The sequence below is a fragment of the Meleagris gallopavo genome, chromosome 1 (genome assembly GCF_905368555.1).
Source record: "Meleagris gallopavo chromosome 1, MGAL_WU_HG_1.1, whole genome shotgun sequence".
NCBI classification, from domain to species: domain Eukaryota; kingdom Metazoa; phylum Chordata; class Aves; order Galliformes; family Phasianidae; genus Meleagris; species Meleagris gallopavo.
Window position 1 is genome coordinate 171,927,391 of NC_139404.1, and position 18,042 is coordinate 171,945,432.

Genomic DNA, 18,042 nt, shown 5'->3' on the forward strand with positions numbered 1-18,042 from the left:
TACCTTGTTGAAAATGCATTGGTAGAGGATGGAAGTGGAAGATTAATAGAGAAAAGTTAAAAAAAATACATTGAGAAGCTAATATCCCTGGTTATCTCTGTGTTAAGCTGTTTTTGTGGACTGAGCTGGGAAACCCTGTGTAAGAAAAACAGTGAGGCAGCAAACCTAGAATCAGTGATGAGAGTGGAGGAGGAGATACTTGTCTAAGCATGAGGAAAGGAGATGGGGAGACAGGAATGGGTGAATCAGCCAAGTAATAGAGAAGTAGGAAGAAAAAGTAAAGACTGGAGAGTAAACAAGGAAGAAAGTAAAAGGGAGAGTAAAACCAAAGAGAAGAAAAAAGCTCTCAAGAGATTTGAGGCAGTCAAAAGGAGTGTCAGTGGGAAGTCTCAGACAAATATCTGTGCCAAGAGGGAGGGTTTGGTTGCTGGGAAGCATTAGAGCTACGTGAAGGGTCATTTCAGCTCAGCTTGAGTTTCCCCTCAGGGTGGAATTGGGAATAGAAAGTGAAGTACAAATCAGGACAATTTAAAATATCTTCCACCAAAAATCTTTCTGGGCCAAAAACCTTCAGGCAACTCAGTTTGTCTGCTTTAAAGCCATTCCCTTTGTTCCCATTTAATTCAAAATCTCTGAATGCCTGTCCAGAGGTCTAAGCAGCCTCCAGTCCTCCCAGCAGCTTGTGTGCCTGTTCTGTGCATTGCAGAATGCGGGCTCAAGTCCTGAATAGGCATCAGAGCTTCTGCACTTAGTGAAGTTGAGGTTGCTGTAAATCGTTGTAAGATCTGGCTGCTGACACTGAAATGCCTAAAGATGATACGAGGATCCTCACCGTTATTTGTAGAATATATTACTCAGTTTCAACTTGGGAAGTAGAAACTGCTATGCCTTTGTCAACTGCATCTTTATTTCTGTCATGCATCATATGGCTGCTTGCAGGGCAGATGATCCACAGCATGAGGATAATAAAGAGATTGGGCCAAACTAATTGCTGATAAATCACTGGATTTGTAGTCTCTTTTTATATATAGAATGAGTCTATAATTTTGAAGAACAGAGATAAAATATCTCTTCGTATCAAGAGAAGAACTGGTTCTCTTTTGATTAATAATGAAATTTAAAAAAAAAAAAAAAGCTCAGATGAATATCATTAAATAAAAACAGAGGTCGAGAGTAGCAGAATGATCCAGCAGGAGATTGCACTGGTGAGATCTGATGTCTGACCTCTTGCATCAGACTTAGCTGGAAGATTTTAAAGCTTCTTTATACCAGCAAGAACGTTTTCCATCCAAAGCAGTGAACTGAGCTTTTGCTCTCGCATTTATCTACCACATACCCAAACTGTATTATTTGGATAGGATTAACGTATGTCCTTCTGCGTCTTCAGAACACATTTCTGTGAGGAAAAAGGATTTGAAAGGAAGAAGGGAAAGAGAAAACCAAATGAAAGGAGCCAGATGCTCTTTCTTGTATTTTTTGTTAAAACTAAGGAGAGCTTCACCTGTGAAGGGAGATACATTACACAGGATGTACAAAGGGCAAATTCTGCTTCTCTAATTCCAACATATAAATTTAGATCATGAGCGACACTGCATTCACAAATAAGAAGGCATACAGAGAAGCAGCTCACTGCCACTGTTTGCAGTCTGGCATAATAGTTCATCTCCATATAAACGAATACATCCCCTCTCAAAGCTGCACAGCGTGTGATTCATGTCATCTGTGCTATTAATGTACAAGCTAACAGAAGTCCTAAGTACCTTATGATTGAAGTGTTCCAGAGAGGCAGTTCAGGATGAGCATGTACCCAGGTTACCTCTGTGCTGGCAGAAGTGAGAGGATTAAGGATGAGGGGCATACTTCCTTGCCTTTACACTTTTTACTTAGTGGAATACAGTGTAGAAAACTGAAGAGTGAGACAGCAGACACAGAAAAGCTGACATCCAAGCCATAAATGTGCTTTTTTTTATAGATCTTTCTCAATAGTTCACCTTTTCCCCTGCAAAAATGAAGGCAAAACAGTGCTTACACTTCCCAAATGAAAGCATGGAAACTCGGGAATAAATAATGTGGTTCAGGCTCAGGAATTCGCCCCAGGGGAATTCCACTTGTGAGAACTTCTGCAGAAGGGCAGCACCGCTGTGAAGGCACTTGCAGGCTTCATTTTAAGAATTACCACTTCCTCTAGAACAGAGAGCAAACAAGATAAAAATGTATCTTAGTGACACTGCACAAATAATCCCTCTGCAGCCTCCACTTTCAGACTGGGGTTTTCAGTGGAATTTGGGGGAAGCAGAGAGCAGGAAGGGGAAAAAATAGATTTGGTCTTGATTTGAAAGCTCAACCAGGATGTACTAATCTGTTGCCACAGCATTTATTACTTAGCTGAGCATAATATTTTCTTGTTAGTCTTCAAAATATATACTCAAATAAAGATGAGGAACAAGATTCTCAGCTGGAGTAAATCAGCAGACAGTTTCCAAAGCCAAGCAAGCCGCGCTGATTTATATCAGCTAAGCATCTTGCTTATACTCTTCAAGCAACAACGTAACCACATGCACTCTGAGTGCTCCATCTACCATCTGATACAGATCTGCAGTGTGATTAACTCTTACAGTCCCATCACTAGAGACTGCAGTTGTGTACAAGACCATAGGCAAGTCACAGCTGTGGCATCTACACGAGTTCCTCTTGTTCTCACCTGGTGTAAAGTAAGCAAACATAGCTTTTGTTGTAGTCAAAACCTCCCGTAAAAGGAAATTTTAAAAATATTTTAAGTAACTTTGTTTTTTTGTCCCATTCCACGTGGTACCTTCTTAGGTGGGTCTGTTTCGAAAATCTGGAGTGAAGTCTCGAATCCAGGCCCTGCGTCAGATGAATGAGAGCTCCCCACAAAACGTCAACTATGAAGACCAGTCAGCATATGATGTAGCAGATATGGTAAAGCAATTTTTCCGTGACTTGCCAGAACCCCTCCTCACAAGTAAGCTGGGAGAGACTTTTCTACACATCTACCAATGTAAGTAGCGTTATATTTATTACTGTATACAGCTCAAAGTTATTGTAAGTTATGTAATATAAATTTTAAGTAATTTTGATGTGTTAACGCTGAATGGAATTCTTTCTGCTCACCTCTGAGGTGCATAGAAGAACATCTCTGCTCTCAAAATACTCAGCTGAGAGATTTTTAGAACTGCCTAAAGGTTTCATTGGCAAAATACTGGGAGCATGCAAATCTTAAGAAGCTTTGAATGTATTCACCTTGCAGTCAGGAAGACACCAGAAAGAAAGACTGGCCATGAACATTAAAAATGTAAAAGACTTTCCTTTGTGCCATATTTCTTTAAACTGTGAGCCCATTTCGTGCACGTTTTAAATAGAAGGAGTCTTTTGAGCACGGAGAAGCATTATGCCTATGAGAATGCATGCCTGTGCAGTCTGTTCCTTGCTGTGACTTGATTATTTGTAAAGCTTTTATGTGAAGATCTCACAAAGAAATAAAAAAGCCAAGGATTTCTTGCTTTCATTTCAGCATGAGGATGTCTGCCTACGTGCACATCAGTGAGCTTGTTCATAAAAGAAACAGGAATTACTGGTGCTCATGAAATGACAATCACAATTGCTTCCATTGGTGAAATGACCAAGGAGAATACGAAAAGGATGTGTTCTACATGTCCTTGGAAACAGATTGCTTTTAAAGTGTTGGTCAATGAAAATTGGAGTGTCCTATCTTGGCATAGGAGAGATTGCAAAGAAACAACACAGAAATATGGCAGATCTCAATACCATCAGTGTTATTAAGTCTGAATCCCATCTCCACATTAGGATTCACAGCAGCCAAAAGGCTGAACAGTGAAACAGTGCTACCAGCCAACAGAAGATGCAGTTGAAGGGGGCACAGGCTGACTCTGCACTGATCTGCAGTGAGAAATCTGAATAACTGTATACATTTGTGAGAGTAAAAAGAAGGCTTGGAAAGATATTTTTGTATTACAGAAGTATTTTGAAGGAATTCAGGAAGTCTTGATTATACATCTGTTTAGAATGAGGTGAGAACAGGAAAAGATGGGCTTTTGTTGACACCAGAAAACAATGATTGGATTAAAAACAAGTATCAGTGTTTTTTTTCCACTTGACCAACAACAGATATGTTTTTCTGTTTTAGATGGTACTGACAGAATCCCTTTCACAGAAAGAAAAATGTTCAAAATTGCTGGGATACCAATTGGATTTCATAATGTCTGCAATTAAATAAATTTGTAGCTGGGACGTTTTCTTCCCATTCATCCTGTTTAACAAATTATTTCTGTGAGGTTAAAAAGGATTTTTCCTCTCTTAGTTTACTGGCAAGGGATTTCTGGTTCTCTGGGAGTTACTGAAGATCTTTTTCAGATATCCAGGATGTTTTTCATGTACCCAAAATGGTTTGATTTGCTATAGCACAGAGGAGTGGGGATGAGATTAGCGTTGCAGTCTATGTGGCTTAGCACTGATGGAACTTTCTCCATTTCCCTAAAGCCCTTCATTGCCTAATGTTTACAAACCTATGAGATGAGAGGCAGAGGCTCTTCTGACTTCCCAGAAAGACCTGGCCTTGGTGCTTCTTGAAAATCAGAGACATTGCACTGTGTTCAGTTTATCATTCGTGTCTGAAAGCTTTTAAAATAAAGTGCTTGTGCAAGATTAACAGGCAGAGCTTAAAAGCTGGCTGTACCCTGTACAATAAATCTACTCTTGTTGTTATTTTTCAATTGTATAGAGCATATGTAACATGGAGAGGAAGGCTCCAAATCCAAACTGAGAAAACGTACAATAGTTTTAGACATGAATCTGAGATGCTGTTTAAGCATATCCATTACTTCTTCCATTAAATTGTGCTACAGTTTAGGATACTTTAGTATTTTTCAGAAGCTCCCCTAGGAGCTTTGAACTGTCTTCCCCAGGGACAAAAGTAACCTGAAAAATACCAACTGAGTACTCCTTCCATAAACTTCAAATGAAATTCAGACTCTTTCTCAGGAAATGGCCTTTCCAGCCATTTCTTTGATCTTACAGTTAACCCCACTGAACATCACTTGCTTTGCTGCAGATGTCCCCAAGGAACAGCGGCTGCAGGCTGTGCAGGCAGCCATCATGCTGATGTCAGATGAGAACCGGGAGGTTTTGCAGACGTTGCTGTGCTTCCTGAGCGACGTCACCTCTGTGGAGGAGAATCAGATGACTCCTATGAACATAGCTGTTTGTCTGGCCCCTTCCCTCTTCCATCTCAATATAGTGAAGAAAGAAAGTTCTCCAAGGTAAGTTTCTTCTTAACACTTTAAATAAGCCTGTCCTTGACACAAAAAAGCAATACAGGATGAAATTTTCCAAAATGTCTGCTCTCTATGACACGTTACACAGGGCATGGCTTCTGCAAGAGGGGAAAGCAGACACTGCATAGCCAGAAGCACTCTTGCACATGCACTGAAGGTATTTTTGTAAGCCCAGCAAGGTGCTTTTGTCTGCATAGTTTGAGTATGGCAGACCAGGAAATGTTGATCTCATTTGTATCGCTGAGTTTATTTCAGACCATGTTAAGAACATGTATAATACGATGAGTGTAGATTAAGCAGGACATTGAGCTGCTAAACATAAGTAGTCCCAACTTGATGTCCCTTCTGACATTTTTTCCTGTCTGATTTAGAATACACTGAGATTTATGGCTGTGTACATGTGTAACATTTTCTGAGCAAGAACTTTAAGCAGTAGCGTTGTGCCTGCTGGAAATCCCTTCCAAAATATATAATGCCTAATGCAGGACATACATAGTCTTTTCTGCTTTATCTTTGCTGCAGTAATGCTTTAGGTACATTTTTCCTTTAAAAAAGGCCCAGTGGTCTGTTTATCACAGTCTTTGTGATAAACAAAAGTTAAAGATAGACTTTTTGCTCTGGTGTTAGGAACATCCTGCCACTGTTTGCTTTTGTATTGAAAAGATGCAGCTCTTTTTACCTGAGATACTGAATTCAATTACAGAGTAATACAGAAAAAATATGCAACAGGGAAGCCAGATCAGAAGGATCTCAGTGAAAACCTGGCAGCTACTCAGGGACTTGCTCACATGATAATGGAATGCAACAAACTTTTTGAGGTGAGTGAGAGACTCAAACGGCATTATTCATGGACACATAATGCAGCATCCTTTGAAGTATTTATGTTTATGCTTGCGTTCTCTATCTCGCATTAGCACAGAGATTGATGGTGCCTCACTTATTTGTAAACTTGCTCCATCTGAAATTTATCTATCTCATTTCTTTATGACTGTTCCCTTCTAGCATTTGAAGATGCTGCTATTAAAAATGCAGAGTAATTATTCTACGGCAGTTTTCAACTCAAAGATTAGTAAATCTTAGTTTAATTAAAAACAAAATATGCTGTTTTAACATTTTATTTTATTATAAAGCTTTTAGTGCATGAATTAAAACTAATCCATCTCAAAAAGAAGAGCTGATACATTTTCTTTGTGTCATGCAATAACATTAAAGTCACACAGGGAGATGTAGTCTTTCCTGGAGCTGCTTTTACTGAAGGAGTAGGAGAGGTAACACTTGTCACTCCCTTCCCTGGAAGCACAAAGCAACATTTCTGGGGACAGGGGGGGTAATCCAATTGTATTGTCATAGAGTCAATCTGTCTAACGTGATTTTGCATGAGTAATGCTATTCTGACCCATTGACTGTTTCATTATATTGCCTTGATTTCTCAGTAAGACAAAAATAGCTATCCATTTTACTGACTGTAGGCTCATTGCAATTGGACACTAAGTGGTCTGTCAGCCTCGAAAGCACTGCCTTAAAGAAAAGATCTCAGCAGGAGATTTTCCCTGTGTGATTTCTCCCACTTCTGTGATGCAGGTCCCACATGAGATGGTCACTCAGTCCCGAAACTCCTACATTGATGCAGAAGTGCATTCTCCCACCCTGGATGAACTTGGGAAACAAGTGGATGAGGAAGGAGGGAACTACCAAATGTACCTTGAAAGTCTCATGCAAAATCTCCACAAAGAAGCAAAAGAGAAATTCAAAGGTTGGGTCACATGTTCCAGTATGGAGAATACAGAACTCGCCTACAAAAAGGTAATTAGGAGAGAAGTGGAAGAAAAGGTAAACAACCAAAAGTGAAATACAGCCTAGCTATGGGACTCAGTGACTTGCATAACTAAACATATATCTTTCCATTTGCTGAGGCGGTGATAGTCCTGGGCTGCTGGAATTATAAAAACAGATTGGAGGCCCACACACCAGAATGCCTGATGTGGGAAGGTGGAGGCTAGGGTTGACTCTGGCACTGTAGGGAAAGTAGTTACATCAGTACAAGAGAGACCTGGACATACAGGAGAGTCTGGTGGAGGGCCAGGATGACAAAGGGACTGGAGCACCTCTCCTCCTAGGAGAGTCTGAGAGCTGGGACTGCTCAGCTTGAAGAAGAAGAGGCTCAGGGGGATCAGTATTCTTAAATCTCTGAAGGGAGAGTGCTAAGAGGCGAGAGCCAGGCTCTGCTCAGTGGTGCCCAGTGCCAGGACAAGAGGCCTTGGGCACTAGCTGGAATAGAGAATGTTCCCTCTTAACATCAGGCAGGTGGCACAGGCCGCCCAGAGACTGTGAGATCTCCTCCTTGGAGATCCTCCAAAGTGGACTGGACATTGCTTTGGGCACCCTGCTTTGGGTGCCCTGCTGGAGCAGGGATTGGACCAGGTGACCTCCAGAGGTCCCTTCAAGCCTCAACTATTCTGTGATACTGTGAAGGGCACTGGAAGGAGTGTGCGGTCTAGTTGGTGAGGGGACAGGAGGCAGCATGTTACATGCAATCCCTTTGTTAGCACTGAGAAATCACAATTATTTTTATAGCCAGCTTCTCTGTGTGACCCCTCTGGGGAGGTACTGTGGGAAGTTTAAGAGTGAGGAGAGTGCAGAGATGAGAGTAGGAGATGGGAGTGGGGGATACTGGGGAGTGGGACATGGATATGTCTAGTGTTAGGGGCATGGGGAACTGAAGAGAGGACTAGGAGAAATCCAAGGTGGGAGGAGACTGGAAGACTGAGATCTATAGGGAAGAGGAGTTAGAACAACATGAAGTATTTTAAGATGGGAAAGGTGGGAGCTGGGATTCTGGGAACACAATTCTGGGTCTGTGGGAGATGCTGGGGGTTTCTGGAGCACTGGAATTTGTATGTGAAGATGCCAGGATTGGAAGGGGTAGGAAGACAAGTCTTGCAAGATCCAGTTGACTCGTTTGCTGCCTGAAATACAACAGCCCTAAAGCCACACAGAAATGCTGCATATGAAGAATTCTGGTTATTCCTATTGCACATATCCCAGCACTTTCTGCTCCCTTATTGCTTGGTATGAAGGTGTAACAGTATCCATGAGTTACAAAGTCCTGGCAAGTAGCTTATGTTTTCCTTCTTTGGGAGGTGCTTTTCCAATATTCTCTTGCAGCTATTTTCAGGAGGAAACACCTGTGTATCTGACACAGAAGTGAATCAACTTATTTTCTGCTCCTTCCTTCATTTTCTGTTCTTCTGCTCGGTGAGCTGACCCTCAGTTCTGGCTACTGCATCAGGTTGCCCAGGGTGGTAGCTTTGTTTCAGAGCAGCGTTTCAGTCTGTGTTTTCATCTGTTGTCACTTTTACACATCCACATTCTTCACTGCACCTACGTTGCTTGAGGTTAAAATAGTGTCTGTGACACCAGACATAATCGAGCAGTTCCACTGGTATGAGAACTGGCCTGGATATATATTGGTGTGAAAGCAGAAGTACTAAATCACTTTGGTTTTCCATCCAGGACTGGTATGCACACGTTTTTACATGCGAAGAGCAGCAGTAGCAATAGTAGTGATGATTAAGGGAAAATTTGCATGCTCTCAAACTTCACCTTAAGCTCAAGTCAGATAACCATACCAAGATTTTGTCCTCAGTTATTGTATGCTGAGTATTTGCATATATTTGCATGGAGTTTTATGCTCTTTACTGCTTTCGTCCAGGTTGGGGATGGGAACCCTCTAAGGCTTTGGAAAGCCTCAGTGGAAGTTGAAGCCCCACCATCAGTTGTTCTGAACCGAGTGCTGAGAGAACGTCACCTTTGGGATGAAGACTTCTTGCAGTGGAAGGTTGTTGAGAGCCTGGACAAGCAGACAGAAGTTTACCAGTATGTTCTGAACAGCATGGCTCCTCATCCCGTCCGAGATTTTGTTGTTCTAAGGTAAGCTAAAGGCAATTCTCTGATATCCTTGCTGTCTGCAATGCAGATAAGCAAAATCTGTTCTTATCTCACCTCAGTCTTAGCATCTGTAAATTGTGCTTTGAGAACTCCACTTCTGGGCAGCAGCATTTATTTCTTAAACTGAATTAAAATTACACACCTAAAGCACGCTGACCTTTTCTCTGATGTAATTTGAGCAGCACATACTCCTGAGGCCATAAATATCATTTATTCCTTAGAACAGATGTCTGATAATAGCTGCTGTTCTTTTAGCTTTGTTTGTTGTCAAAACAGTGCAAACAGAACCCAATTGTTTTTTACATTGCTTTTGCTGTCCTCTAGGGAGTGTTTCGTGTTTAAGAGCTAAATGTTTAGTGAAGAAGATAGCAATGCTTTTAAGCTGAGGGTCTTATACAGCCTCTATATAAGTTGTTATTTTAGATTTGAGGTTGAAGTGTGTAGACCAAGAAACGCAGAAACGCTAACCCATAAAAATTATAGTGTGGGAATGAACAGAGACAGCAGATTTGTGCTCTGACTGTTTTCAGGGGATGAGATCTGTCAAAGAAACGTATAGCTGTATATCGGTATTCCAAATTCAGCCTCAGTTCTACCACAGTCTACGTGCCCATATGGAACAAACAAAAATATATTCCTGCCTTTGAAATCCCTACCCTTTTCCTGCTAGGAGCTATTGTGGAGCTGCTGACATATTTCACTTGCAGGGTCAGTCCTGCAGTTACTTATTTCAGGATGATTTTGTGTGTTCCCATTCTCGGTCATTGCTTTCTTTGACTAAAATGATGTGCCAGACAAATACTAAGCAGTTTTGAGAATGAAAATAGTCCAGTGAGTCAGAACTGTATTAGAGGGAACAAAGATTGACAGAAAAGAATGAGCCCAATAAAATATAATTTTAATAGTATATCTCTTTTATGAACTTCATTATTCTGTTGGAGAACTATAACAAGTAGATATTGTTGGAATGGAGGAAGAATTACTGGAACTCTTAGAGGAAGATTTTTGAAATATTTTCTGTAAGACTTCATAATATGAAAACAAGTCCTCCCGTTACTCTATTTCCTTTGCCTTCCCGCAGAATATTGGGCTAAATTAATTTATTTTATAATTGATTTTCTTATATATTATCATTTTATACAAGTGATAAATTTGACCCTCTGCTTAGCACCCAGAAGAGCTTCTGGGAGCGGCCAGGAGGTTTTGATAACCGTAATTCTGTCCTCTTATTTGCCACTTAATTCATTATTAGGTTTCATGGTGTTTTATGTTCTTTAAAGACCTGCTGTGCAGTCACATCAGTTAAAGCAAAATCTTGCCATCAAATCCTCCTTCGTTTCACTATCCCAGGCAGAATGACCCCTAAGGACTGAAATATATATCATAAAACTGAATCCTAGTGGGCTTTTGAGGTCTAGAAACAGCCGTCAGGCAGATCTGTCACTTTCTGTTGTTTATCTCTTTTGATTTATATCAAGTCTAGAGCAAGGTTAGCCAGAGATATCGCAGTCAATTTGATACATTATGATCGGTGGGAAGTGAACAGTGAAATTGTAATTCACCTCTGGGGACATGAATAAATATATTTTAACAGACTGCTGTTTTCCCCTTTCCAGTCAAACTGGTGGCTGTAAAAGGATAAACCTCGTTGTACTTTGCTTCTTAATTTGGCAGTTGTAATAAGGTTGATTAGGCTACTTTGAGACACTTTTCAGCTGCCCTGAACTTACATCAGTTTTTGTTCAAGATTGCTCAAGTGTTTAGCACTAGTTAAATCTTACTGCATGTCTGTGAGTTAGGTGTCATATCTATTTTCATTCCTGCAGGTATTTAGAGAAGTATGGTAACCAGCCTAAATCCATATAACCAAGAATAGCAATTGTAAGTCTTCTGCAAAGTCAGATATACATAGTTTTCTACTTCAGAAATGACACAACTAAGTGTCACACAATTACCAAAATGATGTGGTCACAGCTGAGCACTGTGCAGGTGGTGGCTCAGCATCTCGCAGGAGAGACCTCTTCATGTGTTGCATCTCCTAAGAATAATTCATCATTTTTATTGATGTACATACACAGGCAAAGCTTTGTGAAATGAGTATTTTTCTGTATTTTCCTGAATAGCAGCTCAATTTCATGTCAAAAATACAGAATGTTAAAATATCTGTTGTCCAGATTTCATCAGTCCCTGAAAGCTGCTCACCTGCTCAAGCATGCAGCTTCCCACGGTAGCTTAATCCCTATCTCAGACAGTCCGTGGCAAGGTGATGCACATAATGCAATGCAGTGGAAATTTCTTATTTCCACAGCATAGGAAAAGAATACAGACTATCCTGTGGGATTCCAGGCAGACAAGAAAGACGTGAGATACCAGGAAATGTAGAGAATGCCAACAGAACAAGAAAAAAATGTTAAGTATTAAACTCTGGATCTCCTGAACCTGTGAAAAGCATCTGCAGCCTGTCAGAGAGGCTAGAAATTTGGGAGATGGAAAAGTTGAAACAAGTGACGGTGCTCAAAACAAAAATATGTCATAACAGGCCAGCCTGAAATTTGGTAATAAAGAAAATAATATCTGTAATTGGCTGACAAATGCGGTGACGTGTTCATGAAACTTGACAGTTATTATTTCTTCCTGAGTAAAATTTGCTCAATAGTTTTGTAACAGTGGTGAAAGAAAATGCCCCTTTCTTCCTATAAGGAAAGAGAACATAGAGCGTAGAACCTATTGAAAGAAGAATTAGAAAAACACTGTTTTCAGGGACTGCAGAAGCATGTTGGTTCTTCTGTATAGCACTGGTAAAAAGAAACTTCTCATGGAAGTGTCTCTTTCTGAAGTGACAGAAGGACTGAAGCAAATGGACAACACCTTTGTGCCTGGGTGATACATCCCTCTGGGTTGGTTCAGATGTTTGTTTGACAGCAAACTGAAGTCTGCCAAAGGAAAGGAAGCCTCAAATTCATTATCATTCCTAAGAGAGTTAACGTGAAGTTTCAACCTTTGGCTATTGCAAGAAATTAATCATTAAAGACTGTATTTTGACATTGCCACTTGCAGTGTGCGATGGCAAATTATAATCATGTAATTACCACCAGCCACGTGAGGAGTCTTTTCCTCAGCTGCTGTGCATCAGTGGATATTAGCAGTAGAACACCCTGATAAAACATGCTGCATTTATACATAGCATCTCCAAGATTGTTGTACATTCATATCATTGATTGAATAATTGCATTACTGAAAGGACACTGGTTTTTTTTTCAATCAGATGCCCTCAAATTGTGTTCTGGGAGTTGCAGGAGCCAGTGAGAATTTCTGATGTGCTGCACTGTATTTGCTACTCTGTAATAGTCTGCATGGGTGCAGTGCAACATTTCAGCCTTTGCTGGATGACTGATGCTCACTTTAAGGCCTTTCCAAAGCTTATGAAAACGAGCTGATTCCTACTCCAGTGGTTATAATGTCAGTGGGGTAGTGCTGTATCCCATCCATTACTGTGCTGCACACCATCTGACTTCTCACACCTACAGTAATTCAACTTGTTTAGAGTCAGATGTATGGGCAAAGAGATAGCCTGTCTGTCTGCAAATGTCTGTGTCATGTCTCTAATATATGATGGTTACAAAACCCTGTGGAGGGAAGCAAACTTTTTTCCACCTGGACCAGCAGCAGCATCAGCTGTTCCACCTCATGGTCTGATTCCCAGCTTGGTGGGGACAGCAGAACCAGGTGGACATTGATTTTCAAGAAAACAATGCAGATAGCATTGATTGCAAGATCTGTCCCTGGCTCATTCAGAAGGTGAGCATTCAGGGGGTTGATTAGCCTCATTCTATGCGAAAATATCCTAATCTCCTAGCAGTTTATAGCAAAATTATGGCACTCACCATTAAAATTAATACATTTTTGTAGGAGATCTAATGACTGAGCTTGATAAAATTTCTGTATCCTGTTTTGAGCAACAATCCCAATGGACTTATAACACAAAACCCCTTCAGGAATTCACAAGACATAACAGGCAACAATTACATAGACAAAGTCAGTTAATGTGCGTGTGAGAAGTGGTTGGTTTCCTACTCCCTTGGTTTCTCATGGACATCTTGTACAGGTTTTGTGGCTACATGTGCTCTGCCAGTTGCCTGCCTCACTCTTGTCCAGTCTATCCGTGTTCTTGTGCCAGCACTGTATTTCAGCTTAAATACATCTGTTCTCCCACTCTTGTATTTTTCCCTGCATGTATTTCTAGGCAATATTCTGTCATCAGCCTTACAAGGATATGGCCTTACAAAGATTAGCAAAAAAAAGCCTTGTAACTTCTCTTCTGTGTCTCCGAAATAGTTACTGAAGTGATTCAATCTTAAATATGTTGCTGCAGGACGTGGAGGACAGATTTGCCAAGGGGAACATGCATGCTGGTTGCCATCTCTGTGGAGCACGAAGAGGCTCCTCTTATGGGAGCTGTGCGAGCCATCGTGATGGACTCTCAGTATCTGATAGAGCCATGTGGCTCAGGAAAAGCCAGGCTGACCCATATCTGCAGAATCGACCTAAAGTAAGTATCCTGTCTGCAAAATGCAGATGTTCATTCAGTGAGGCAAAATTCTCCAGCTCAGAGGGGAGGTGTTGGGAACAGATGGCATAGATAACATAGCTTTGCTGTTTTGTAGTCCTCTTGTGGACTTTTCTATCCACCACACTCATTTGTATGTTCAGCATATTCTGTTGTAATGATGTGATCATAGAACTAAATCTGGTTGTTTGATAACTGCAAGGAAGCACTGCTTACAGTCACAAGTACTCAGAGTCCCCAACAACACCATGGGTAGCAGAAAGTAGAGGCCATGGCAAGACCCTTCCTGTGGAGAACAGTTCTTGTGCATTTGGGCTTCTCAGTAACTACATCTTTTTTTTGTTTCTGCAGAGGACATTCCCCAGAGTGGTATAACAAAGGCTTTGGACATCTGTGCGCAGCAGAAGTTGCCAGGATCAGAAACTCATTTCAGCCTCTGATTGCTGAAGGACCAGAAACAAAAATCTGAGGAAGTGTTTGTGGAAATGTGTACGTGTAAATCAGGGTATGGCAGAGAACAGGAAGACAGAAAGCAGAGATCATTTTTAGGTTACAGAAGTCTGACCAGACCCAGGTCTGTACAAAGGTGAAAAAGGAATTTTATAGGATAGTTCTTTTATTCTGGAGACTTTGCCTCCCATGTCCTTTCTGCATTAATTTCAATTGCTAAAGTAAAATTTTCTTCAAAGACCTTTTATCTTTATTGTTTTAAAATCATACTATTGCCATGACTTGTGTGTTACATAACTCTGGTATTTAAAGGCTTCTAAGAAGCATATTTTAATTGTAAATAAATTATGTACAGTATGTATATATTTATCTATATTATATCTATATATATGTATATGTATAAATTAATTATTTTGTATATAACTCAGTGCTTTCTAGAAGTCTCTTGCATCAGTTGGACCTTGAATCCGTCACTTGTTTCTTAATGTGTCACTGCTACATAAGCTGTGTTTGCTGTTATCACAGGGGTGCCAAGCATAACCCATGTGATAACAGAAACGTTTGTTCTCGGGTTTGTTTTGTGTTTGTGTGCTATGAGAAGGTACCTAGAAATAGATGTAGAAGAATTAAGAGAATTAAGGAAGAGGGAAGTGGCTGTAGGTTAAAAAATAATGAGCAGATCCATTTTGACAGATACAGTGCATGGAGTGTAACTGAGACATTTTGAAGGCCATTTATATTCAGCTACAGAAAGTTTTGACTGTCAGTACAAGGAGATGTTGGAAACTTAGCTATTGCCTTAATTAACGGTCTGTCTGTCACTAGAGAACCTCACTATGTCAGTGTTCAGTGTAACTGCTCATTCTTAGCAAGTACAAGATAACACTTTGTGTACTGAGGTATCTGAAATAAGACTGGTAAGTTAGTAAGCTGTAAATCTTTTGTTTAGCATTTCATCTAGGCTGTGAAGAAGTGTTTCTGTGTTGTTCTTTCCTTCATCCATAGAGGTAGCTCATTATTCAGAAGCTCCAAAGCAGATTTTCTACATCCAATGGACACAAAGATGTACGGATGAACACCATGCCTTTTAGTACTCTTCCTATAAAAATAAGTAAACTTTTTGAAGCTTTTAAACACATCTCAGAGATGTAAAAGATTAAATGCAGACTATGCTTGGGAAGATTGCTTTTATAGTAACAGCAAGCATTTTTGTATTATATTGCACTGATCTGCATGGTCCTGCCTCTATAGGCATTGGTGGGAGCAGGATCAGCCCCTGACTATGAGGAGTAGGAGCCATGTACACCTATTATATCGTTTCATTTTCAGGGACCTATTATTTGCTAATGGATGAATGCTTTAAAAGTCGTAATAATTATTTGTTAATGTTACCATTGAGACAGGGTTCTCTTCTGTTTTTAACTAACCTAAGACCAAAAATGATATTACATCTCTGATTCAGTCAGAATGTACAAGCCTGTTAATATTGTTCTTCATTAATCGCATTTGTTCACCTTGTGTTTATTTATTGCTGCATAAACCAGTTGAGACATTCATAGCCAGTTTTAGCTATCCCTTGTCAGCTGCTGCTCTCTTTGTCTCACCCATGTTCTGTTGAGCTCCTTGGAGCTTGGTTGCCTATAAGCTCATATGTTGAGTTTGTTGCCAGCGATCACAGAATTATAGAATGGTTTGGGTTGGTTTAAGATCATCTAGTTCCAACCTGGGAGACAGGGACACCTGTCTCTAGACCAGGTTGCCCAAAGCCCCATCCAGCCTGGCCTTGAATGCTTCCAGGGAGGGATCATCCACAACCTTGCTGGGCAACCTGTTCCAGTGTCTCATCAGCCTCACCATAAATAATTTCTTCCTAATATCAAGTTGCAACAGTAGTTGCAGCATGCAAATATTGGGAGTTTTTAAGTATGAAGAGATGAGTGAGAGCATATGCACCCTATGTGCTCTCCATGAGATCCTTGTTCTCCCCAAGTGAAAGGTCCCAGGCAGGCATGGAAACCACCCAGTACCCACATCCAGCCTTTTCCCTGCTGCCATTGGGTGGGACTGCGATCCCAAGGAGCAGCACCTCCTCCCACCAATGCCTGTAGCCATGGCAGCAGATTTCATACTAGCTGTTTTCCAAAACAGGAGCAATTAAAGTGCTTCTGCTACATTAGTTTGCATAAATGGATACAATTGTGCTGCAGTACCAATGGACACAGATTCTCTGACACTGGGAACAGCAATTGTCTGACACTAAATTCTGAAGGAATTGAAGGGAAAACCTGGACAGTGGTTTTATCCTATCTGAGAACTCGTCATTCTGCTGGAAGGGGCCCTGTGCCACTGCCACCATTAATAAGGTGAGCTTGTCTTCCTACCGTTGCAGAAGCTGTCATATGCTCCCAGCATCTCTAAGCCATGTATCAATAAAATGCATTTTTGTTAAAAGGCACATTATGCCATGTGTACCATTCAGCTACCACAGTACTATTGTTACGTTGCCATTGAGAATACATTATGATGATTATGTTTGAAATGTTATATTCATATCAATACCTCATATTTTTACCTCATCTGTTGGTATCACTCATTTAGTTGTAAATAAATCATTGCAGAATTGAATAAATTTGCATACATTAAAGAATGACGTTTGTTTGATGTGTTCATTTCATTAGTTGGCTCAGGACAAAATATGTAGCCATTGCTTTCTTTATTACAACCTGCTGTGCACTAAGCTTTTCTGATACAGGACCTCAATAACTACTTTGAGCTCAAAATGATATTGTTGTCTACCACGTTTCTTCTGTATTATAAGGATACCAGAACTTCATGACAAAGATGAAAGATACGAGGATAAGATATGAGGAAAGTATTTTCCAAAGAAGCCAGAAAGTTGGATGGCTGACTTGAGAAAGGTAAACTCAGGTCTCCAACATACTTATGCCCCTGATTCCAATGAATTATGAATTCAACCATGTTTCTGCACCTACATACTTTTCAATAAGTTGTGTGATCTGTGAGAGTGTCATTGCAGATGAGATGCTGAACGTTGGATTCACATTCTCAGATGCTGGCTGTCTCAAATCCACCATTGCCAAACAGAAAAATGGTGCAACAACAGGATAGTGATTCCCGAGGTTTGTCCTACACATATCTACAGGTGGAATTTATTTCCCTCTGAAAGGACCTCTATCTCTCCAACTGTATTTAATTATCAAAAGAGAAGGAATCTCAGCAAACTGGATGCTGAACAGGGAGTCAGCTATGAGAGATCATCTAGGAGGGAATAAATCTTTATGTCCCACCATTTACAGAAAGCTAAGTATTACCATTTGTACTAAAAGAAAGCACTTTTCTCCAATTCTTTGCCATAATAAAGGAGAGCAGCTGTGTATGTTCATCTTTTCTTGCAAAAAATTTGCAACATGTGATGTGTTCTCAGTTCCTTTCTTTTCTCCACTCACCAGCAGTGATGTCAGGACAAACAGGCCATTATAACCCTTATGACACAAATTCTTCAGCTCCTGGTATGTGCAGCCTTTATGATGTTGAATTCTTGGGCATCATCCTCCTTGTAACTTCTTGCAGAAGTCACAACCAATGCATCCTTCTGTCTAATGAATTTACTTTGCAGAGTTAGTGTCAACCTTGGATGATCTTGGCATGCCTAAGAGATGTTGCTCTTTGGGTACTTGTTAGATGAGAGCATAAGCTGGACATACCAAAATGACTGTGGGATGAAAATGTTGAAAGACCTGCACA

General features: G+C 40.5%; 1 protein-coding gene across 4 annotated transcripts in view; it reads left to right on the top strand.

Annotated features, from left to right (window-relative positions):
* The window catches only part of STARD13 (StAR related lipid transfer domain containing 13), a 297,319-nt gene extending 280,395 nt beyond the window's left edge, over positions 1-16,924 (top strand). For all 4 annotated transcript variants that reach the window (XM_085216035.1, XM_085216036.1, XM_085216039.1 and 1 more), the window contains 7 exons: positions 2,821-3,019; positions 5,090-5,297; positions 6,016-6,130; positions 6,894-7,115; positions 9,025-9,242; positions 13,633-13,809; positions 14,179-16,924. In XM_085216035.1, coding sequence (XP_085072161.1) covers positions 2,821-3,019; positions 5,090-5,297; positions 6,016-6,130; positions 6,894-7,115; positions 9,025-9,242; positions 13,633-13,809; positions 14,179-14,296 — 1,257 coding nt within the window. In that variant the 3' untranslated portion in view covers positions 14,297-16,924. The remainder of the gene's footprint in view (positions 1-2,820; positions 3,020-5,089; positions 5,298-6,015; positions 6,131-6,893; positions 7,116-9,024; positions 9,243-13,632; positions 13,810-14,178) is intronic.
* The last annotated feature ends 1,118 nt before the right edge of the window (positions 16,925-18,042 follow it).